Genomic DNA, 25,618 nt, shown 5'->3' with positions numbered 1-25,618 from the left:
TTGCCTTGCCTTGGTTTGGTTTTTCAAGACAGGGTTTCTCTGTGTAACAGTCCTAGTTATCCTGGAACTCATTTTGTAGACCAGGCTGGCCTCGAACTCACTGAAATCCACCTGTTCATGCCTCCCAAGTGTTGAGATTAAAGGCGCATGCCAACACCGCCTGGCTCATTTTGTGGTTTTACAAGTATTTTGTTATATAGCTTTTTATTATTTGTGTATTTTATATATGCTATGACATACTGCTACTTTGATATCATATACTAATATATTAATAGTTTCAAAACAGGCTTATTGGAATTGTTTCAAGCTCCCATCAGCCTCTCAAAAGTGCATAACTTGGACTGGAGAGACAGCCCAAAATCTACATTTTGGCATTGATATAAAAGCTATATTTGAAAACAAAGAACAAAAGTTATGTAATATTGAACTGCTTAAAGTCCATTTCCCTCACCTTACTATCTCCTCTGGGTAGCAGCTGTTAATGTTGTTGATGTATTCTTGGAGGAGGGAACCAGGTTCCGCCTTTATCTCTTGGATCTTCTTAAGTCCACCGCTCGTCACAAACAGCCGGCGGGCTTTGCTGTCATGAGGCAGCACCTTAGACAGAGAAACAGATAAAAACATCATCTTTACTTTTCCAAGTTAGGTTGTTTATCTTTAAAAGCAATATTATATCAGAAGTAATACAGAAGAGAATTTATGTTTAGTATATCACCTATAAAATAAAGGGCTGGAAGTGAAATGCATTCTTTTCGAATTACTTTAACCTTCATGTTATTGGACAGAATAGAGCAGTGAAATGAGCAAAGTTGGCTGATCCACTCACACCGAAAGCGTGAATCTGAGGTCTCCGCTATCAAAAACAGTGAAGCCAAGCTCCTTAGCAAGGCAGGGGGGTCCTCTGCCATCATCTCTTAAATGCATCTCCAGAAAATCAGAGCGTGCACGCTACGTCACCAGCTGTATTTCCCAATGGGGAAACGTCCCCTTGCTGCTTAACTCTCTCTCTCATTGTTCAATACTCACTCCCATTTTACTTCCTTTAAGGATGTGCAGGTTAGGTATGGTGGCATACACCTGTCTCAGCAGGCAAAGTCCAGAGGATCATGAACTGTGCAGATTATGAACTAGAGATCAACCTAGGCTATACAATGAAACCTCTCTTTGAAAAACTAAGGTAGTTCAATGATAAGAATATTTGGCAATCATGCACAAGTCCCTGGGTTTGGTCCTCAGCACCAGAGACAGAGATGAGAGATAAAAGGAAGAAGGGAAGGGAGAGGAAGGAGTTGGTGGCCTGGTTTACAATAGCACTAAAACTGACTATCCAACTGAGTTTGTCTTCTTCCATTAACTGTTGAAAATTTAGCTGGCTTTAAACATGTGAATGCTTGCTTTCTTGTTAGTTTGTTTATTATTGTGGGTGGGCACGTGTGCCACAACATGCCTGTGCACCTCAGAGAACAACCCCGTAGAATTGCTTCTCTCTTTCCGCCTTCACACAGGCTCCAGGGATTGAACTCAGGTCAAGCCTGGATGGCAAATGCGGATACTTGCTCACCAGCCCCAATGTGGGGTGCTGTTTTAACGTCTATCAATTTGTGCTGTGGGGTGCTCATGCCATAGCACACTCATGGGGGTCAGAAAATGACTCTTTCCGTTCACCAGGTGGGCTCCAGATTACACTCAGATCGTCAGGTCTGGCGGAAGCACCTTTGCCTGGTGAGCCATGACACTGGGTCCAAATGTCCTGTTTCTTAAAAACAGAATTTTGCTTGGTTTTGTTTTCATTTTTTTTTTTTTTGGTATTTTTAAGTACCTAAGCTTGAATTAAACTCTAACCATATGCTATCTCATAACCTCTACAGCAGTATCTTGAGTAAGCACTCTTGCTCCTGTCTTCCGTGTAATAATCTCCAGTTTAGAGAGGTCAGAGCTCTCCAGGAGGTAGAGCTCTAACTGGGGACATGATTCAGTGGCAGAGCTAGCTGCTGTGTGTGGCCTTCCGTGCCGCGCCCAGCTCCAAACACAAACCAAAAGAGATAAAGAGACAGAACTGAGCCTAAACACATAAACACTCTGGCGCATGACTTATGCAAATGACATTTTCTTTCTTTCTTGTTTGTTTGTTTTGCTTGCTTGCTGCTTATTTTTGAGGTGGGTCTTACTTTTTACCCCTGGCTGGTCTGGAAATCTCTGTACAGATCAGGCTGGCCTCAAATTCCAGACAACCTCCCGCCTCTGCCTCAACCTACATGGTAATAATTTATTTTTTAATGTGTATGGTGTTTGGTCTGTATTTAATTCTGTGAACCATGTGTGTGTGAAGACCAGAAAAAGCCATAGATACTCTGATAATTGAGTTAGAGACACTTAGGAGTTGCTGTGTGGGTACTGGGAATCGAAGCCAAGTCCTCTGGAAGAGCAGACTCTTAACAACTGAGTCTTCTCTCCAGCCCCTGCAGACCCTATATTTTAATCCAAATATGCTGAGTTCAGTTTCCCCAGTTCCCAACAGCTGAGGGGCACCGTCCTGACCGTCAATGGCCATAACACAGTCATTCTCTTCGGTCCTTGCTGTCAGAATCCGCCTTGGTGGCTGTGCACTTCTGCAGCTTGACCTTTCTATACTGCTATCAATCTGCAATGATCTATGAAATATGACAGTTACATTTGTTTACACTGTTCATCAGAAGACGCTGTGCACCAAATGACTGAGGGTATCTCAGCACGTACAGTGTTTCAAAGACCTTTCTCTTTCTCGTTCTGAAGATGTTTGCTATGTTTCTAGACTAAAAGTGAGACTAAGGGACACAGGAAATTACTAAAAGGTAAGTTTCAGCAGAAATCATCTATATAATAAGGTATTGGCATCATACCGCCTTTTTATACTGTTTAAGAAGACACCACAGAGCTTGAGAACTGCATGAAGAAGGATGCAGAATTTCATTTATCTGTGAGTTTTAGTAACCTATGTTACCTGTGTCAATTGAGATTGAGGAGAGTTGAGACCTAAATAATAAAACCCAGGCCAAATTTTACAGAAGCAGAAAAACAATTTCACAAATCATTTCCTTTTCTTCCCCGTTTCCAGGCTGTGATAGCATTTCTTACCTTGCTGAACTGTCCGGCCACATACTTCAGGATATTGGGAGGTGCATCGTAGAGAAACGGCTCGAGGGCTGGGAGGTAGGTGCATTTCTGTATGATATTCTTTATGGCCCTTTTACTCTAGTGAAATACAAAGCAGAATGCATACAAAGCTTGGCGATTCATGTCTCATACTCCTGAATTTCGAAAATGAAATCAGTTTCTTGCAGTTGTTTCATTTGTAAAGAGTTTTCTGAAGACCTTCACAGCTGAGCCTCCTCAGCCCTGTAGATCTGTTTTAAGGCAGATATGCAGGGTCCATTTTCCCAAGTTCCCAACAGCTGAGCCATCTCCTCAGCCCTGTAGATCTGTTTCAAGGCAGATATGCAGGGTCCATTTTCCCAAGTTCCCAACAGCTGAGCCATCTCCTCAGCCCTGTAGATCTGTTTCAAGGCAGATATGCAGGGTCCATTTTCCCAAGTTCCCAACAGCTGAGGAACTGCTGGGACTGGCCTTGTTGTCACTTTCATCAGCTGTCTTCTGTTAAACTTGAAACCATGCAGTGAGTCGCTGAGCTCTTAAATACATATCACAGCCGTCAAAATGGTATTGTATTCGGCAGAACTGTTATCATCTCTGTGCTATCAGTGAATGATCTCTTGAATTTTAGGTTTTCTTTAGAGATCCAGACTAAGAAGTCTTACACATCCTCATCTCCTGACACATTTGAACAAAACCATTGCTCCATCTGTTAAACAGTAGTGTGGATTACGACTAAACCCCCAGAACTCACCTGATTATACCGTTCCTTTGTAAACCATCTTCAGACCATGATGACCTTAGCAGACCAAGAAATTTAACTTAACTACCATTGCTGACAAGGTTAAAATAGATGTAATAGCACAGATTATATCAATTGCACCTTACTGACAGCCCTACCCTAACTCTGATCATTCAAGTTGATGATGTATAATCAAGTCATTAGTTAAGAGTTCTAAAAAGCAATCTAATGACCTCAGAAGCTCATGGAACTTTCTATTCTCAATCTGAAAGATATACACTTAGTTTATAACTATTCTTTTAGGTAGGAATAGATATTATGATAATCATCAACATAGTATTATTATTAATAATTTCATGTCTAGCATGAAAGAAACATTAGTTAGTTAAGGTTTTGCTTACTTGCCTAATCTGAGCTGTAATAATAATCAACAGACAAAGGACCCAGTTTAAGAATGAGCAGGGCTGGAGATGCAGCTCAGTGGCAGAGGCTTGCCTAACATGTGCAAGGCCCTGAGACTGATGCTTACCACTACAAAAAATATTTTAATAATAAAATGAATAAAGGGTCAAAGAATACACAGAAACAGCCAGAGCATATATGAAAATATTTTCAGCACTATGGGATATTAGGCAAATCAGATGTACACTTTAGGATAGCTTCAGTAAAAATAGAATGAAGGAGTAAAATGCATTCACAAGAATGTGCAAACTTGGAACCTCCTACACTGCTGGTGAAGGTAAGGCAGTGCGGTTGTGTAAGAAAATGGTCCAATAGCTCTCAAAATCTTAGAGCATTTCCAGCGGCCCAGTGATTTCACCTATGGAAACAAACCCAAAAGAAATGCAGATGTGTGTCCAGCTGGAGACAGCCTCAGCAGGAAAAGGTGCATGCTGCTCAAACCCAGCCCAGATGGAAGGAAAGAACCAGCTCCAAAGAACTGGCCTCTGACCTCCACATTCAGCCACGACACACACGTCCATGCGTGTACACCATGTACAATCATACATATGCACACCCATGTAGAGATATTTTGTTTATGATTTAACAAATACAGCTGAGAGATCAGGGAAGCAATGCAGCCAGCCACTAGAGAGATATAAAAGGGGAAACGTAGTGATGTTTTGCTTGGGTTTTAACATCTGAAGATCAGAGTACAGAGGTAAGCTACTAGAGGCCAGGGAGTGGTGACACACACCTTTAATCCCAGGAGACAGAGGCAGAGGGATCTCTGTTAGTTAAAGGCCACCCTGGGCTACATGAGATTGAATCCCAGCACTTGGGATCCCACACCTGTAATCCCAGCACTAGGGAGGTGGAGAGAGGAGGGATATGACTGGGCAGAGGGAGGAATATAAGGCGGGAGGGGACAGGAGCAGTTGCAGTCTGAGGTTTGGTAGAGACTGTTGCAGCTCAAGGGTGTACCCTGAGGTACCGTCTGCAGCAGCCTGAGACCAGGATCGACCCTTTGGTCTCAGCATTGGTGGAGGTAAAAGGTCTCTCTAGTGATTGGTTGCACTGCTTCTCTGATCTCTCAGCTTTATTGTTAAATCATAAACAAAATATCACTACACACATACACGTATACATGTACTAAAGAAAATTTTTTTAATTAAAAAGTACATCCACATGGAAACATATGGAACTATCTAAGGAGCTGAAACACCCCAGAGTCCATCAACTGGTGAATGGATAAAGAATGGAATATTTATTATCTAGCACTAAAGAGGAACACAGGGCTGATACACACGACACAGAAGAATCTTAAAACTCAGGCTAGAACTCACTGGTTAACAACAGCGCCTGCTCTTCCAGAGGACCCAGGTTTGATTCGCAGCACCCCCGGTGGCTCACAATGGCTGGTAATTCCAGTGCTAGGGGATCTGATGCCCTCTTCTGGCCTTCCACAGACACAAGGTACACGTGGTACACAGAATGCCAGTACATATTTTTAAAAGCTAACAAAAAACCCCTAAGGTTAGGTAATAAAGACACCAGGCCCAGAAGGACACATATAAGATATCTTTTAGATGAAATGCCCAGAAGAGGCAAATCCACAAAGATGGAAAGAAAATTAAAGCTGTCTGGATCAGGCAGGGGAGATGTGGAGCCATGACTGACAGGCGGGGAAAACCTTTCCAAATCAGTTTGAGGTGATGGGCTCACAGTCCTATAACCACACTAGAAACTATTGGCTCTTCTACTATGGGTAAATTTCATAAATTATATCTCAATAAAGCTACTAAAAGTGCAACGAGAACTATGACCGCAAGCTCATGGAAGCTCTGGGGAATAAACCACCTAGAGGTTTCCTAGCGATTCAAACGCCAGCATGTGCCTCTGAAGAAGACAGAATAGATGGTCTTACGGCTATCAGACTTTTCACTCTCTGTAAGAGAGTAGAATAGCGAAGGGAGGGCAAACATGACCACATAGGGGGAATTCCAAGAGGCTCTCCTAGGTTAGAACCAACGAGCCAGTGCTTACAGAAGCTGACGTTTCTTTGGGACAGAAAGAACCTTGAGGTGGCTTTATTCTTTGAAAGCTGCCACAGAGAAACAAATGAGAAAGGCCACTCGCCAGTTTCTAATGCTTTTGGATACACATTGCTCACAGTTAGTGTTAAATCGAACACATTTGATGGCCTTCCCTCTATAACAGCCGCTATGTGCTCCAAGAGACCCCACAGAAGAACAGAAGAGTTGAGGTCCATACAGTAAGAAGCTATTCAGATGAACTTCAAGTTTTGGGAAGGTTTTGTTGCTAGGGAGATTATTAAAGGTTTGTTTCTACATTTAATGCCTAGTGTATTTCCTGAAAGTAAATACCATATCAAGAGAAACTTCATTTCTCTTAGTTAACTAACAAAACCTTCTTTGATAAATTAAAACAAAATAAAGATATCTTGCTATGGGTGCTCCTTCCACTCTTTCTGCCAATAGCTCTCTTAAAGAGACAGCACAACGTTTAAAGTAATGGTTTTACTACATGAATATTTATACAATATACTGTCACAGTAGCTCATTTAAAACAATTATGGGATGGGCAGTGGAGATAATTTAGTGATTGAGAGCTTACATCCTGACATGTCCAAGCTCTGGGCTTAATCGCTAGCACCACTTACAAGTATACAAAAAGTATACAAGGCTACCCAAGGACTACCTTGCCAGGGTTTCTTGAGCTACACTTACTGATGATTACATTCACCTGAACAGTTTTAAACTGCATATGGAGATGGGATTTCTCACCCGAAAGTCAAAGAATCAGATACCCCTTAACTGGAGAAGACTCGGGAGAGCCCTGTTCATCTCTGCCAGTCAGCTATTGCTAACTTGTTACATTACCTCAGTGCTATGGTCACTAGAGGGGAGCCCTAGAGCTATGTAAACTGTTGCTTTTGGGGTTGGATTTTGGGAGGGTTGTGGTAGTTTGAATGTAACTGGCCCCCAAAAGCTCACAGGGAGTAACTATTAGGAGGTGTGGCTTTGTTGGAGTAGGTATGGCCTTGTGGGAGAAATTGTGTCACTGTGGGGGTGGGCTTTGAGGTCTCCTTTGCTTAAGTCATGCCCAATATCTCCGTTCACTTCCTGTTGCCTTCAAATCAAGATGTAGAACTCTCAGCTCCTTCTCCAGAACCATGTCTGCCAGCATACCACCATGTCCTGCCATGATGATAATGGACTAAATAAACCTCTGAACTGTATGCCACACAATTAAATGGTTTCCTTTATAAGAGTTCCATGGTCATGGTGTCTCTTCACAGCAATAGAAACTCTAACTAAAATAGGGTTTGTTTTGTTTGGTTGGTTTTTTTTTTTTTCCTAAGACAGTTTCTCTGTGTAGCCCTGGCTGTCCTGGAACTTACTACGTAGACCAGTGTAGCCTTGAACTCACAGAGATATGACTGCCTGTGCCTCCTGAGTGCTGGGATAAAGGCATAAACCACTACGCCCAGCTGTAAGACATTAATTTGTTTTTTGTTTGTTTGTTTTTGTTTGTTTTTGTTTTTATTTTTTGAAACAGTTTTTTTTCTGTGTAACAGTCCTGACTGTCCTGGAGCTCACTTTGAGATCAGGCTGTTCTCAAACTCACAGAGATCCGCTGCCTCTGCCTCCCAAGTGCTGGGATTAAAGGCCTGCACAGCCATCGCCTGGCATAAACCATTATTTTGATCTGGAAAATCTTACAACTACTAAGAAAAATCTTACTCTTGGAAATCAGTTTATAGAAACTTAGCATGTAATAACAGATAAAGAAACTCATGTCCATGAAGCTTGGGGACTTCCTACCTTGTCACCCAAGTTACAATCAGTGACTATGTTTCACTATTCATTCATTTACCATCTTATTAAATTTGTATGCACTTTACTATTAATTTTATTTGGGGTTTTAATTACATTTGTTTATTTATTTTCTGTGGAATGTGAGTTGTGCCTGCAGCAAGTGTTATAGATAGGGCTCAGTGGGTGACGTGGCCAAGTCAGTCTGCTCTGCCATGTGAGTCCCGGGGATTAAAGTCAAGTCAGGAGGGTTCGCGGTGACCGCCTCTGCTCACTGAGCCATCGGCTGCCATGTTCACTTTGTTCTGAATTACTGTCTTTGCGGTAAACTTCCCCCATCAGCTCAAAGACCTTCATATTTTCCTAATATGTATGCTATAAAATATCCTTTCTTTAAAATAATAAAATTACTAAATAGTTCATCCTATTTTCTGTGCATGTTCCATGAATCACCCTGACAGTCAGTAATAACTAGGAAATGCACGATTCAAAGTTTTAGTTTAGTGAATCTTATACACATTTTTAAAAGAAACGAGACAAAGAATTAAAAGATCAGACATCCTTGAAGTTAGGAGGAGCAAATTATAGCTTCAAGAATATTCCCTTACTGGTTATATCTTTGAAAAGCAACTTAAATTATTTTTGACTTTGTTTCTTAAAGCAGAAGAGATAAAGTACTCCCCAGAGAATCTAAATTCAAAAATTCTGTTATTATTTCATTCCTATTTCATAGAAAATGTCAACAGCAATAAAGAGTGCAAAAACTTGACATTCGCTTTACAACCAAGTTTTTATCTGTACAAAAGTTTCTTGAAAATTTATCCCTAACTGTGGAGACGAGGGGAACCGGTTTTCAAAGACAGGTTACCCATTCATCTGACAGATTTGCATTTCCTGACTCAGAAAAGCAACACAGTCCACCAGAAAAATCAAAATATTTAAACCACATATTTTAAAGACTAAGTCGGCATCTATGCAATCGCCCCAAGCCTGTTCAGAGAACACTCACTTTGACCTGCAGGTCCTCAGAGCTCTCTGCGGACAAGTACAAAGCCAGCAGCACCGGCAACACGTTGGTGATAGCAACAGCCCGCGCGTGCTCCGGAGTGTGTCTCCCAACCTGCCCTAGAGCCCAGGCAGCCGCAGCTTTAATGTGATCTTCAGGCTCCTCTGACAGGCAGGCTGACAGCTGGGGCACACCCTGCAGGGGAATCAAAAGAGCAAGAATTCTAAATCTAGAGCGGGATTAAAGAGTTCTCCGTGTCTCTCTGGCATTAGAAGAAATCATTTCAGCCTTGGTCTCTCTTTTTTTTTCTTCTCCTAAACGGTTCAATAAATGTGCACATCACAAGGGCGGTCATTTCTTAAGTCAATAAAATGACTAGAACTAAATTGCCTTAATTACCTGTAACAATCCAACTTAAATAAGAATGTCTCTACCAGCTTCTACCCCCTAATAGAGGGACATTCAAGCAAACAACAGAGATGCCTCAGACCGGGCAAGACCAGATTCCATGGTGACAAACTTAAAATTTATTTTCCTTCTTTTAAAAAGTTAAGACTGAGGATAGCCCTCAGTTCAACCCTCAGCAACATACGCACTCCAACTATAGTAATCTAGAATAAAATAACCACAACAAAGACTCAAACGAGTATGAGCAAGAATCCACTCTAAGTGCCTTTTACATGGAACGCCCCACTAATATCGTTCCTGAAGTACACACACTTTTCCAGTAGTCTTGGCCATTTATAAAGCAGTTCTGTTACCTTCACCGGCTGACCAGGACCAGGTCGCTATGGTTACACAGGTGCAAACATTTACATTTTTCACTTAGACTCTAATTTTGGTTAAGCAATAAAAAGGCCATCAAAAGGCCTCAAAAAATCAGTTTATAGACCTAAGGAAGAATCAAATAAACATACCAAATTTTAATTCCAGATTTTGTAGAGGTATAATTGTAACTAGTTTGAGACAATAGTAATCATTTCAAATTTAATACTGCAAGAACTGGTATCACACGTTGATGCTGTGTGGCAAAGGCCAAACCATCACACGTGCCTTCCCCATGGCCTTTTAATCTGCTTTTCCTTATCTTTTTTCTTTCTTTTTGCCCCTTTTGAATCAGTTTGGTGAAATTTACCATGTTTCCTTATCTGTCTCATTCAAAGTACAAAACTGGTCCAAAATACAGAAAGTCAGACCTGCGAAGGATGGAGTAACCTTGCAAAGAGCCCACGTTTGTAGAACACAGCTTGAGGGAGTGGGGAGTAGAAAGAGGAATAGCAGATGGCCCTCGTAGCCTGTCCCATGCTCCCTATTATTGGCCCCAACAACCGTGAATCCTCAGATGAGACCCGGAACATAAATGTGCCACAAATGGTAGACATTATTAACTGGTTCCTTCAGAGGACAAGGAGAAAATGCCTCACTGCTGTGTGGTTTGCTTCAGACACTGGGAGAGACTGGCAGCAGAGCTCCGCCAAAGAAGGGGACAGTGTCCTGGCCAGACTCTAAAGGATGCAGAGGATGCTCAGGCAACTGCCACTGCCCTTCATCATTCTGATGGGGTATCTTCCTGACAAAGGAGCCAAGGATCAGAACCCAGACACAGACATTCCTAATGACCCCTCCCAAAGCACCGGGACTGCCCTAGCCATTGCTACAGTCTGGAGTGACAGAACAAAAGAAAAGCAGGAGGAGAGCTCAGTACTGTGGAACGTCACTGTGGAATAGGCAGAAAATCGAGATATAGGGCTCCTTTGTATTCTGAGGATAAGCAGGTGAAGAAAGATTCCCATTTCTGTTTAACAAACAGAAGCAGGTTTTCTGCGGCGATAAGAGCCCTACCCCCTAGAGGGCTGCCACACACAGTGTGAGCACATGGTCTTTGAAGGGCTCCTCAGGAAATCCATATCTATATACTAACATATTTTGTGAGCACCTACTATGGGCCAAGGCTGACTACAGGGTGGATTCATACAAAGCTGTAATTGAGAACATGAAGCAACAAAAATACTGCCGTCTGCTGTGCCCTCTGTCTAAATGACTATGCCTGAAAGAGAGATAGCCAGCACCGTCTCCTTATCCAAATGCCAGGAGCAGGAGGAATACACAGGCCTTCATGAGGTGCAATGAATTGATAAATGGGCAAATCACTTCATGATGTTTTTACTATAGTGTGGTTTTGCATGTGTGCACAATTCAAGATATGTGTATTACACATAATGTATTCTATAAAGACAGATTACAGTGATGCTCCAAAAAGTTGGTATTAGATATGGAAAACTGCACATTCCCTGTATCTCACACCTTTTGTCAAAGATCCTCCTGGAAAACAAACCAATGAACACAGACATTAGCAGTGAACAACTGAACACATTTCGGCAATTCTTTCACTGTGCCCAGTTACGTTTCCTATTTGGTGGCAGCCTATGGCTGTCTCGGACCATCCTACCACAATGTTAGGAGAAATGAAGCAAGCACCAACCTTGGAGATGATCACTGCCATGGCCAGGTTCTCGGAATGAGCGGCCACGTACCCGAGCATCATGATGCCGGGCAGCCGGATGTTCCCTCTGCAGGACTCCAGGCAGTCGATCACTGCAGCCACACCTCCTGCATTAACGATCAGCTGGGAAAGCTGAAAGAGAAGGAAAGGGTCCTGGGCAGCACAAGATGGTATTTAAATAGGATTTGGACACACTTGATGTAGGACTTAAAAATACCTGGTAAAAATCGAAATTTTTTTCAATTCAAAGAGATTACTGCGGTTATTAGAGAAATGTTCAAGTATCATAATCCTGCGATTTCAAATGTTCAAGTATAATAATCCTGTGACTTCAAATGCTCAAATGTTCATAGTGGAAAGGTTTATTCTATGGTTTAAAAAATTACATAACTTTATTCCTGTTGTAATGAATTTCAAAATTCCTCACTTAGAAACTAGGCTGAGGGCTAATTCCTAACTGGCTAGCTACAGAAGTGCCCAATCATGATGCCTTCGTTTAAAGATGAACCAATGCCCAAAGACATCCGACTTAACGTCTGATCTAGTTTTACCCCACACACCAACAGTGACTACTAGTTGGGTGCACTTCGGTTCTTGAAAAATCTCAACTACATACAAGCGCTGGATAAAATAAAAATGAGGGCATCAACATGCAATAGAGTGAAAATAGATTAGTCAAAATAGGCACAGAAAAAGTCACCTCAACCTCAAAATCGACACAGGCTTGCTTTGCCTCTCTTTCTTTCACATCAAAAAGCTCAGAGCAGAAAATCATATTACAGCAGCTAGCTATCAGAGAGCCTCTGTGGTCTGTCCCAACCTACAGATGCAGTATCGTTCTCAATGCTTCCAGCTGTCATAAAATGATAAGGATGACAGGGGTTACAGTCCCCACAACCCAGAAATGGAAAGCTATCAGTGATTAGAAACTGACTTTCAGACTCAAATGTCATTAATACAATTCAGTGGTTCTCAAATGGAGGTGATTTTGCACCCTAGAGAATGTCTGACAATGTGTGGAGTCAGTTTTCATTGCCACTGCTGGGGGGCAGGGACAACAGTGATGACATCAAGTGGGCAGAGCCCAGGAACACTGGTGAGCATCCGCCCTACCAAGTACAGACTGTCACATCGCCCAAAACGTCTGCATGCAGATGGCGCGGAGCAAGCCTCAGAACAAATAAAACAAATTGGGGTTTTATCTAAAAAATTGACACCAAGTATAACTGTTCCATGGAGATTGCTTTTCTGTTTTGCTTGCTTTACCTCGGGTGTGTGCTTAGCGATCTCTCTAATTAAAGTGCAAGCATTTTTCTTCACGTATTCATCTTTGTCCTTCAGACAGGTGAGAACAACCGGGAAAATCTCTGCTTCAACAACCATCTCTGCTAGGTCCACTGAGTGCTTTGCAATGTGGCTGAGAGCTGAAAGGACCTGGTGCTGGTATTCAGAAACATAAGTAAATCAAAACACTGTATAGAGTCCACCTCGGAGCTCAGGTGTAACTTAAACAGCTTGACAATATCGATATTTCTTTATGAGGACAAAAGAGCTACATAGGTATTTAGCACAATGCCTACGATTTCTGAGCACTGGGAATTTCACACATTAGTCACAAACTTGAAGTTTTAGATTTCCCCATTAATTCTCTACGGAGTACTTTAAAACCTTTTACCAGTGATTAAAATATAGGACCTTCAGGTATAAAAAAAAAATGACTTCTTCATTACACCGTATACATAGGTTGCTAATTTATGGTATGTGTGGTATGTATTACAATAACATGCAGAATTAATGTCTTTATCATATGATGTTAGTACAGCCTCAAAGAACTTCTCATCACTTAGCTAATGTTAACAATTAATATATATATTTGTATATATATTGTATATATATTTGTATATATGTATATATATTTGTATAATTGGTGGATTTAAAAAGCTAACAGATGATTAATAAACATGAAAATTTCATAGGAAATTCAAATATTCTAGTAATGGGCTAGAAAATCTTTATGGTCCTATTTTTAGTCTAAGACGCTCCTAACTGAGCTATTTTGGCCAGGCCAATGACTTATTTTAATTATTAATGTTAGCATTAATGCTACTTGGAATCTTCAGTATTGCACACAAATTTCCAAATAACACCTTAAATGTGACACCCAAAGCGTTATTTCCACGTGCTAAAGGATCCAATACACAATATGTTTGTATCTGCTTTCAGCGGTATTTGCTAATTGTTCTTCTCTGTAACATTAGTCTGTACACAGCTTCATTTTCTTGGATTGTAAGAGCGCTGGCTTGTCTGTTGTCTCTTGACCTCAGTTTTAAATACCTTCAATTTTTCATCAGGGTTGAGGATCATCTGGGCTAAGTGAGCAATAGCTCCTACGTCCACCACCGTCTGTGCTAACTCTGGAGAATGCTTTGAAATATCGCTGAGGGCCGAGGCAGCAATTCTTTTCAAAGCAATTTCTGGCTCCTGGATACAGAACACTAAAAGAGGAACGGCTCCCGCATCCACCACAGCTTGTGACAGTTCTGTGGGTCCAAGAAAAGGAATTAAGTGAGTATGGGTGACTGACCCTTGTGCAAGCCATCTTTCACCCTGACAGATACAGCAAAGGAAAAAGGGGAGGGTGTACTTCACTCTCTCGACATCTGCATTTCAAATCAGCCTTTCTGGTTTCATAAACCATGTGGACCAATCCCGAGCTGAAAAGAACACAGGTCAATAGATGGGCCTCCATTTACATGAACACATTTGAGGTAGATTAGGCTGAAATGGCTTGTTATCCTTTTTTTTTTTTTTAAGAGAGTAAGCAGATGTCAGCTGTTTAAGCTCCGGCAATTCTGCACTTCTCAATAGGCCAGCATTTTATGCATGGTTTACAATAACAGAGAAAATTAAAGTACCAAAAATTTACCAACCACACTAATTAGGTAGTATTTTGTTCTATTTACATGAGTAAACATTAGCATGAATCATGGACCAATAATGTCGATTTTTAAATTCCTTTCATCTTCTAATACTTCAAAAAGATTTTAAAAAATATTTTATACAAAATAAAAGACTTTCTTTTCATTGTATGCTAAAATACTTTCAAAAATGAGGTTTAAAACTTATCAACATACCTTCACATAAAATTATTAATATCTAGGTAAGGGAATAAAGTGATATTTATTATGTTATACAAGGAGCAAACAAATGTCTTTTTGAATGTATGTGTTGATTTACTCACATGCCCAAGAATAACAGCTATAAAATAATAATTTTACATTTCAGAGAATGAGAGATGTTGGGGCAGATGCTTACAGGGCACATGCGACAAATGCCATTTCAGAAGCAGGAAACTGCCCAGGAACTCATTCTGCTCCTGACACATTTGTGGCCTCAAGGAGTCACACCCACCATTTCTCACATCTCTCCTGCCAAACAACGTTCGCACATCCCCCTATTTCTAGAGCCTTTTCCATAAATGTCTCAATTATCAAGCCAAAGTAGCTATTTACCATGTCACTTTAGTCTTTAATTTGAAGAAAATATTTAATTTTTCAAAAGATTGATAATACTACATTTTCCAAAAGAAATTAATGTTATCAAATACAGGTAGTGTGTATAATTTGTTTTCCTTAAACTACCATAATTATATTATAAGTCACAATAATGTATAAACATTTTATTCATTCTTTCATTAAACAAGTATTAATGGGAGGTTATCATCTGAATTCTGGAGGCTGTGACTCGCTTCTACAAATTAACACTACATTCATTAACAAATGTTTTGATTTTTAAAAAAATCAATATGTAATATGATATATATGTGAAGTTTATACACCATCTCAAAAACCAGGGGAAGGAAGAGGAATCTTTTTTTTAACAAACATAATATCAGAAAGACTTGGGTATCACACAGCAAAGTAACAGTTTTCTCAGAAATATCTGCTGATCCATCCACCAGAAAATGAACAGGACAGCAGGCTCAGGAGGCAATCCCTGTTTCTCTCCCACACCCACCTACTCAAGGGAAATAGAATATATATGTATGTGTGTGTGTGTGTGTGTGTGTGTGTGTGTTGTTTCTAAATACAATACTGAAATTTCCCATTAATTAACAGGTTCCTGTGAGATTCAAACCAACCCAAATTATACAGATATTATATAGTAATATCAATTTTATATGTGCCTATTGGAACACAATGGGCAAGATGGTAAATCCTGTCAACTTGACACCCAGGAGCAAGCCTTGTGAGGGATTGTGTAGATTACTGTTAGCCTCTGAGAGTATCTGAGAAGGACTGCCATCTTGATTAACACATGTGGGAAGCCCTACTTTGTGGACAGTATCATTCTGTGAGCAGGGGGAGCATGGACTCTGTAAGACTGAGACCACAGACTGAGCACCACCACGGGTGATTTCACTGGTTCTCTCCACTCTTGACTGTGGGTGTAATGTAAGCAGTTCTCTCAAGCTCCTCCCACTGTGATATCCCCGCTCTGAGGGGCTGAAACCCGGAACTGGGAGCCACATAAACCCTTTCTCCTCACACTGTTTTTCACAGCAGCCGGAAAGAAGCTAAGACAATGGGCCAAACATTTATCTAAAGAACGTGGCAAGATTAACTGCTTCCGTGCTTTCCCTCTTCTACAGTTCCTAGGATAAAGAGCACACAATGAACTTCAACTCTTTAAAGGGAATATTAAATCTTCCCCAGATAAATAAATAAGCCATTAACAACAAAAACTTGAGATTCTTTCACAAGACACCTATTTTATAATATGCATATATTTCTCATTGAATGGTTGTTGGAGTAACAAATGCTCATCAGCTGGATGCTGAGCCATTAATAAAGCAAGCTGTCCTGAAATGCTACCCAACCACACTACGCCACTCTGCAACCGCCAGCCCAGGAATGGCACTACCCACCACAGAGTGGGCCCTCCCCATCCAGCACTAGTTAAGAGACGGCTCTACAGCTGGACCCTATGGCGGCATTTTCTCAGCTGAGGGCCCTCCTTTCAGGTAATTCTAGTCCTGTCAAGTGGATATAAACCCAGCCAGCACAGGATCCTCTCTTCAAATCTCTAATCTTGTGAGTCTAACTTAGAAAGAGGCTGTTCTTCCCTGGCAGCTTTCAAGGCTGGAAGATATTTTGAAGGTCACGGGGGGGGGGGGGGGGATATCAGATGTCTTACTTCCCCATCTGTGAAACACTAGGCTACATCCTAAATTCTCAATATTACTTCGTAATTATGCATTAAGTTGTCTGTTTAAACCAAAGTAAGTAAACTCAGTGCCTGTTGGAAAGGAAAATAAATAAAGCCCAAAGAAGGAAGGAAAACAGGACACCTAGAAGCAGTGGAGGAGGGGAAAGCCTTTATCTACAAGGGACAACAGTTGCTAGCCTTAGCCTTGTGTGGCTGTGCAAGAATATGCTGTCATCAGACCCTTCCGAAATGTGAAGCTCCTTGCCCTTTAAGTGTTAGCAACTTTATTTTTTAAAAGAACTCTGTGTGAGACAACATAATGCAGGCCAAATAAAACACATCCACCTGGGAGCCCGCTTCAAACTCAACCACCGTTTTACAACCTCAGGCTTAACTCTGAGCCTTCTTAAACGACCTGTGCAGGCGCTTTCTTGATATGGAAACATGATGTTCTTTCTACCTTCAGTTCTTAAAGTCATGTTCAGGGCCGCATACAGGAAGGACCACCATAGTGATGCAAGGAAAATGAAAGGAAACCAGGCAATGATGAACAACTAACAGCAAAAAAGGGGCAGGGCTGATCTAAAACCAGATGTTAACTGACTTTTCTGCACATAATCAATACATAGAAAAGACTAGAGCAAAATGAAGTGACTCTGAGAACTCAAAAATTAAGTTACCCCTAATGAAGAGGCTCCCCAGAGAAAGAGAGAGAGAGAGAGTTTTAGCATACACATTCAGCAACTCCTCTGGAAATCTTATTTCTTTAATTTTACTTACTTTTATTTCTAAGCCCTGCAAAATTATATTTCAATCTGTTTCCTTATAAAAATACCAAAAATCGTAATCCAATTCCTTGCACTTAGGTGACCTATATCTATGTTAAAATCGGCTGGCTGGTTTTTGCTCTAGCCATAAAAATAAAATACATAGCTATAGTACTTCCAAACTTTCATTTATTTGTTTATTTATTTTGAGACAGTCTTGTGTGCCCCAGGCTAGTGGCCTCAAGCTCATCCTGTTGTTAAACGACCTTAAATTTCTGATTCTCCTGCTTGGGCCTCAGGAATGCTGGGATTGCAGGTCACTCTACACAGGGCTGGAGTCAGGAATGCTGGGATTGCAGGTCACTCTACACAGGGCTGGAGAGTCATACTTTGCGTGTGCTAGGCAAGCATTCTACTAACTAAACTATATCCCCAGCCCGATTAAAACTTTTTTAAAAAAAGCAACATAGAAAATACATTGAGGATGTAATCTTACATTAATAATAATCTGACGTCCCATTCAATCAATTTTTCATAATTAGGTGAAATTACAATTAAGAAAAAAAAACCAAGCTGTAGTCCCAAAGCTTCAGAATGGCTTTAATACCAGCTCTTCCAAATCCAAATTAATTTAGTCTTGGTCCTACCCAGCTATTGACCATCAGTGTGGTTATCTATACTGTGTAATAAATTACACCAAACTTCAAAACCTGAAGCATTTATTCCCTTGTGATCTCTGTTGGTCAGAAATAAGGAAATGGTTTAGTCAAAGGGCTACAATCAAGGGGCCAGCCTGGGCTACATGGCTGCTTCCGTCATCTGAAATCCACTTCCAAGTGTACTCAGGAGACTTGGGAGAAACCTGCCCTGTCCAGTATGTGGGCTTCCCCGTAGGCCATCCAGGAGAGTGTATCGAAAAGGAGTGATCCAGAACACATGAGCCAACACAAACTCTGCAGTCTGTCATAGCCAAACTTGGACGTTACAAAGCATCACTTCCATTGGCAGAAGGGACCACACAGGCTGTGTAGAGCAGGAAGCAGAAATCACCAGGCTGGCCTCCACGGCAACCTGTTCTTCACCAACACAGCTGAAAGACACAACATCCATAGCCAACAATCCCTCCATTTGGTTATAATTTTGAGCTGATTGATTGACATCTCAATTTGCAGACAGAAATGAGAAAAGCACAGAGAAGAAACTCCTGTGTACTATGAAAAAGTTACATGTGAATGTTCTTTCTCCTCCTACACACAAAAGTCATTGTCCATCATTCCTGTCTCGCATTCCTCTCCAGTATTTTCATGGTCATTGGTCGAGCTCTAACAAATGTCTTGAATGATAGTTTAAGGGGTAACTTATATACATACATTTGCTTCCAAGGCAAAACGATTCTGGTGCCTTTGAAAACTCAAGTGAATCAAACAGGCCACTGGTCTACAGATAACCGGGCTTTGGCTAGAAATTACAATCAGCTGATTGGACAGAGCAGGCAGTGCTTACGCAAGCTTCTATGAAGAGAGGCTCAAAACATGATGTGGGAAGTCAAGAAATGGAAACCAAACAAGAGCAGAAAACAATGAAACTTGGCTGCGGCCTGAATGAGGACAGGTAGCAGGAGACTGAAAGCACCCTGAGCCCCACCCCCACTCCCTCCTTAGCCTTTGACTCCCCACAGCTGAGACTGGACAAAAACAAGCTACTGACCTGGTCTACAGTGGCCTGGTAAAAACAACACAGTGGAGTAAGTGGAATTAGATCCTCACAAAATAGGCTTCTTGTATCTAGAAGTCTTCAGGTTTTCCACTTGCCTGATAGAACTTTACACCCATGGTTGGGACTTCCCTTAGCCTACAAGGTAAAAACCAAATCCTTCTGATGGGAAAGGCCTCTGTCTGTGATTCAGATTTTATAGCTATTCCTTTGGCTTTAGCCCAGTGCTTGGTAGGATCCTTGCCTTATAGAAACTCAGTGGGCTGGAGCCCAAGGGTACAAGGCTCTGATGGAATTCTCTATGGAAACAGGCCAACGAGGGATCCAACTGAAAGGCAAACAAAAATAAGACACTGGAGATTACAAAGGTCACACCAGATGCCAAGAATAGTAACACACACTTTTGATCCCAGCATGCAGGATGCAAAGGCACGGGATCTTTGTGACTTCAAGGTCTGCCTAGTCTACATAATGAGAGCCAAGACTCCATGGAGAGATCCTCTCTTAAAACAAACAACAAAATCACACCAGGCTCTTGGAAAAGAGGTCTCTGTTCACAAGTTTCTGCTGAGCCTCCCCTGAGTGGCTCTGAGGGTCCCCTGGGCTTCTCTGTCTACTTTTAATCTGGAGGCGGATCTAACCCAACACTTTTTAATCATGTGTGTGTGCAGGGATCTGTGAGCATACGTGCACATAATCGCAGGTGCTCATGGAGGTCAGAGGTGTCATCCCTGGAGCTGGGGGAACAGCAGGTGTGAGTCACCTGACACTGGTGTTGGGAGCTGAACTCGGTCCTCTAGGAGAGCAGGATGTGGTCTTAACCACTGAGCTATCTCTCCAGCTTCTCACCTAGCATTTTCAATGTTTGTCTAAAATCACATTAGGTAGATAGTGCCATTATTTCCTCAGTCAGTCCCCATTGGAGATGTTTAATTGTTTTTGCTTAGTTTGATTGTTATTTTAATATATAATACATTATATATATATACATAAAATATAGAATATCTTGTATGATGATCACATGTTTATATATTTTGAGTATGTATGTGTGGTATACATGTGTAGATGCATGTTTGCATATGTATAGGTACATATGTGTGTGGAAATCAGAGGTTGACATTAAATCTTTTCTTGATTGCCCCCCCCACACACACACACTTTATTTATTGAGGCAGGGTATCTGCAGAACTGGCCATTTCAGTTAGCGTGGCTGGCCAGCTTGCTCTGGGTTACCAGCTTAGCTGTGTGCTGTGTACCCATCTCCTCCTCCTGTTTAAGCATTAACTTCATGCTAGGGCTTCTCAGATGCTTGTGGGCAGGGGTTGCAGAACCTCTTTGTTCTTCTTCCCAGTATGGCTACACTGAATAATTCTCCTTTTTCTGCTTTCACTATTACTTATTTGCTTAATTGGCCTACTGAGGATGGGTGGTCAGCTTGTTAGGGCTGCCAGGGTCCAGGCTCTCACTCTAACAACTTCAGAAACAGTTTGAGGAAAATGCTTTGATGTAATTAACTTACTTTGCACTTTGCAAGCAAGCGGGGCCATTCATCTAAAGCCACATATAAAAACAAAAGGCCCCCAAACTATGTCAGCCAGCACAGTATACTTGCTATTTTCCTGAAGACTATGGCATCAAGACCTATGGGAAACCAGCTGATATGCGGGAATTACTGGAGAGCCCAATTCTACATTGACGAAGTCCTCAGCACTCAATAGCTAACCTCTCTCCTAGAAGGCTGTGAAGCTCCCAGTGAGGACTTTCAGATTTCAAATGCATTATATGCTTAATGTAGTCCTAGAAGTTCAAGTGCAAATTCAAATATTTTCCCCTCCATATTTAATAGGTGTTATGTGAACTGGAAAACAAAGAAAGTTCCAGAAGCAGGGTGGCCCAGAAGCAGGGTGGCACGTGTCACACAGGGCTGGGTATCTTCTGTTCAGGCACTGGAATACCACTCTCCACACACAGCGATTCTTCTCCACAGAACCAAAGTGAATCCAAGACTAAGAGAAGGTGGGGTGCCATCAAGGAGAGGGGTCAGGGAGCTCTCTTTCTTCTCCATGTCTTCTGTCATTCCCTTTGTACTTCAGTTCCCAGAGTGATCAGTGATCGCCTGAGTGGTTCATAAGACAATGAGATGAGGCCAGGCAGTGGTGGCACACGCCTTTAATCCCAGCACTCAGGAGGCAGAGGCAGGCGGATCTCTATGAGTTTGAGGTCAGCCTGGTCTACAAGAGCTAGTTCCAAGATAGGCTCCAAAGCTACAGAGAAACCTTGTCTCAAAAAACAAAAAAAAAAAAAAAAAGAGCTGGGCACAGACTGAGGTTCTAGTGACTACTTCCCTTGCACCTCATTCACATGCCTCTAATGGATATCACTAAGTACATTATATGTGTTTGCTTTGTTTAAGGCTGGGTCTCATGTAGGCCAAGCTGGTCTTGAACACAGAAGGCCACACATGACCTTCTGATTCTCCTATGTCTGCTTTCTCAGTGTTGTATGCATGTGACATCGCGGACCCATTTTATGTGGTGATGAGGATCACACCTAGGCCAGCACTGTGCCACCTGAGCCACAGCCCCGAGCGCTCATACATGCTTTTCAATACAGTATTGTAGTTCTGTACATTCTTGTCCAGTGTTAGCCCCGTTGTCTGCATGGCCTTTATGCCCACTCGTATCATTTTTACCCCAGAGATGAGATCTGAAGCAACTTTTCCTCTATCCATTAAGAAAGAAACGGTGACATGAAAATTAAAAGTTTCTGTAAAGCAAAGGAAACAATCATAGCAAACAGATAACCCACAGAATAGAGAAAATCTTTGCCCACCCCACTTCACATAAGGGGCTGATATCCAGAATTTACAAAGAATTGCAAAATAAAATACCAAGGAAATAAAACTGCCAATCAATAGATGGGAAAACAAACTAATAATTTTTTTATTTAAAAAGCCGCACATTTATTTTGCTTTCTGACTCTGCGCTTGTGCCTTCAACACTTTCACAACAATTTTCTGCTCCCCAACAAGGAAAGCCCGCTTGATCCTGTCATGGACACACTTGGCACACATGGAGCCACCATAGGCCCAGCTGACATGCTTCTTTGTCTTAGACAATCTCATGAGGACTTTTGGTCTCACAGCGCGAACCCCTCGGAGTCGGCCTAAGCACACACTGCATGAGGTTTAGGTGCCTTCCCAACCTTCTCGGCGTAAAGGTAAACAATCGTGTTGCCAAGAGTTCAGGACAGTCTAGTTTTGTAAGAGGCTATGTTGTAGGAGAGCCTACGACGGTATGTCAAACACTGGACCATTCTGAGTGCCTCTAAGCACTGTCCCCGGAAGAGCACTAATAATTTTTTTAAAGAAATGCAATGGTCAATAACTACTTTTAAAAGTATTCAGCATCCTTCTTCATCAGAGAACTGCAGATTAAAACTACTTGGTATCCCAGTCAGAACGGTGATTGTCAGGAAATCTGACAACCAATATTGGAGAGGATGTGGGAGAGAAAGGAACCCTATTTACTGTTGGTGGAGGTGCAAATTGATACAGCCATTCAGGAAGTCAGTTTGGAGATTTCTCAAAAAATTAAAAAAGGAACTAGCATATGACCCGGCTATTTCATTCCTAGGCATATACCCATGAACTCATACCCCACCATAGGGATATTTGCACCACTATATTAATTGCCATTTTATTCTCTATAGCAAGGAATTGAAACCAACCTGGTTGTCCATCAACAGATTAATGATTTGGTGTATACATAGATAGATAGATAGATAGATAGATAGATAGATAGATAGATAGATAGATAGATAGATGGAAGATGGATGTATATGGAATAGTACTTGGCTCTAAGGAAAAATTAATTTTAAAAACTGCAGAAAAATTAATGGACTTTTATAATATTAACTGAGGTCGCACAATCTCACATGTGGATCAGAGGCAATAATATCTGTATATAAACATACATGTAGGTACAGTCTAACATAAAAAAGGGAAAGCCAGGCTGATTGTGAGTGGGGAGGAAGGACAGATGCAGACACTGGACCTGGGTTATGAAGAGGACATGAAGCAAACCATCTCTCTAGTTCTGACTCAGTCATGGATTTTGTCTGAAGTGATAGATAGCACAGAAGATGTATTGATGTATTTGAAACTAAAAGTGTAAAAAAAAAAATGGGGCAGGGGTGGATTCGAGGGAGAGTTTCTCTGTGCAGCCCTGGCTGTCCTGGAACTCACTCGGTAGATCGGGCTGGCCTCGAACTCAGAGATCTGTCTGTCTCCCAAGTGATAGTATTAAAGGCATGCATCACCACTGCCAGGCCTGAGTTCTTTATATCAACAACAACAACAAAAGGAAGGGAGGGAGGGAGGGAGGGAAAGAAAGAAAGACAAACAAAAAAATCACAAAAATTTAAAAATACAGGAAAATCAGAGTGTACTTCTCGCCCGCATCTGCACTGCCCGGTGGAACATGGCTCTAACTAGAATGATATTTTAACATATTTGGGGTCTACCCCCTAAAACAAGGAGATACTTGTTTTCCCCTTCTCCCTTTTTCTAACACCCGGATCATTGGAAAGGAATGTGGGAAAATAAACGTCAGGATCAAATAGATATGATATAAAATGTTATGAGCCTCTAAGATTCATCGTCCTCTGTGTGCACAACAAGCACATATATAAAATGAAAATGTTACAGAAATCAGCATAGTCCTTGCGGTCGCCAGTCCACAGGGCTTTGCTCCAGCTGTTGAAATGGGAGCATTCAGTCTGTTGTTGGGCTGCTCTCAAACTCCCAGGATGCTCCCACCTCTCCTCCCCTGCACCTGGGACAGTAGAAGTGGCTCTGTGGGGGCTTCACCAGGTGCGGCATAGTGGCCTCTTGCCCCTGCTGCTCATCTGATCTTACACAATCGCTATAACATCACTTCTCTTCAATACTGACGATTAAAAGTTGCAATTTTAAAAGTTAATTCCTTTGAAAATTGTTAAGTAGATTGGGGTAGTTTCATCATAAATAAATGTGTGGTTTGAAAATTGATTATTGCCTCCTAGGCCATTCTACCCTCTTTATGTCTCTGATATTGGCATATTGGAGGAGATGAGTATTTATAAAAATTCTAAATTTTAAAGCCTTATCCTTTCGTGTTTCATTATTCTGCATAGGATAGTTAAGATTCCTTCCACATGCTACTCATTTAAAAAGCGGGCTGTGATGTAGCAATATATCCGTGGGTGTCCACAGCGGCCAGGCCTGAGAGCCAGGCTGCAGAAGCTCCATCTCACAGTCTGAGCTGAGGAGGAAGAACACATGTGTGGAAGACAGCTCCTGGCAATTAGAGGCAGAGGTGTCTGACGTCATGAGGAGCTTGAACTAAAGAGGACGGTATCCTGGGGACCCCGTTTCCTCACACAGGGGAGGGGCTGAGAAGCTGTTGGTTGTCCAAGTGTCCCATCAGAAGCTGCTGGTGACAGCCTCCCTCTAACCCGCCTCTGCAGCGTCTTCATCTGGACCCCGGCACAGAGCCGTGCCTAAGCTGTAGAACATCTAATCAAATGTACGCCTCCTTGCTAGACTTAAGTTCAACCAGAGCTTACTGCCAAAAGATAGCCTGATTTTTTAATTAAAGCTCTCAACACCTAAAACTTATTTTTGAGCCCAGATGTAGAGAAGTTTCCCTCCAAACACCAAGCCACTTTTTGCCTTTCCTTCGATTTGTATTTTTAATTAGGCACTGAGGGGTTCAGCTTGGAAGGCCGGGCTTAGGGCTCCTGTGCATCTCTGTGCCCACTGCTCAGGGGCTACAATCCTACTGCCCTTGCTACTTCATCCCTCATGCTTCTGGTCAGACGCTTCTATCTCCAAAAGCTAGGCTAGGCCCTAAAAATGGAGACAGACGTGTTAGTAAAGCAGGAAAGACACCAAAGAAGGAAGGAAACAGAGACCACTCTGAGAAAAGGGCTGACCTCAGATCTCCAAGCTTCCCTTACTTAAGGGCAAGAGAGGAGAAGGTTGGCATTTCACTTAAGGTCTAAACCACTTTAAAGCATCAAGCACCTTAGCGCGGATAGGGAGCAGAGGGCAGGGAGTGGGTGTAGCCAAGTGATCACAACAAGCTCCACTTCTAGGAGACATTGGGAAGTAAATTTGGGGGTAAATATTCCATTGTCTTCGATTTGGCTGTGACTGGTGGCTTCTGTGGTTCTGAGAAACCGGCACAGTAATATCTTTGAGGAGTGCTGGGCCCTAGGTCCTAACTA

At 41.8% G+C, this 25,618-nt stretch overlaps 1 protein-coding gene and 1 pseudogene across 2 annotated transcripts in view; both read right to left on the bottom strand.

The window, feature by feature from the left end:
- Window positions 1–25,618, bottom strand: part of Spag6 (sperm associated antigen 6) — a 59,961-nt gene that overhangs the window by 4,240 nt on the left and 30,103 nt on the right. For both annotated transcript variants that reach the window (XM_005354665.3, XM_026782828.1), the window contains 6 exons: window positions 13,995–14,200; window positions 12,927–13,100; window positions 11,640–11,792; window positions 9,161–9,352; window positions 3,115–3,231; window positions 452–597 (listed from right to left, as the gene is read on the bottom strand). In XM_005354665.3, the coding sequence (XP_005354722.1) occupies window positions 452–597; window positions 3,115–3,231; window positions 9,161–9,352; window positions 11,640–11,792; window positions 12,927–13,100; window positions 13,995–14,200 (988 nt within the window). The remainder of the gene's footprint in view (window positions 1–451; window positions 598–3,114; window positions 3,232–9,160; window positions 9,353–11,639; window positions 11,793–12,926; window positions 13,101–13,994; window positions 14,201–25,618) is intronic.
- On the bottom strand, window positions 22,311–22,663 carry LOC106143934 (annotated as a pseudogene).

This window comes from Microtus ochrogaster, chromosome 16 (assembly GCF_000317375.1).
Source record: "Microtus ochrogaster isolate Prairie Vole_2 chromosome 16, MicOch1.0, whole genome shotgun sequence".
NCBI classification, from domain to species: Eukaryota; Metazoa; Chordata; class Mammalia; order Rodentia; family Cricetidae; genus Microtus; species Microtus ochrogaster.
Note: the sequence above shows the minus strand (reverse complement) of the source record. Positions and strands in the feature narration are given on the sequence as shown.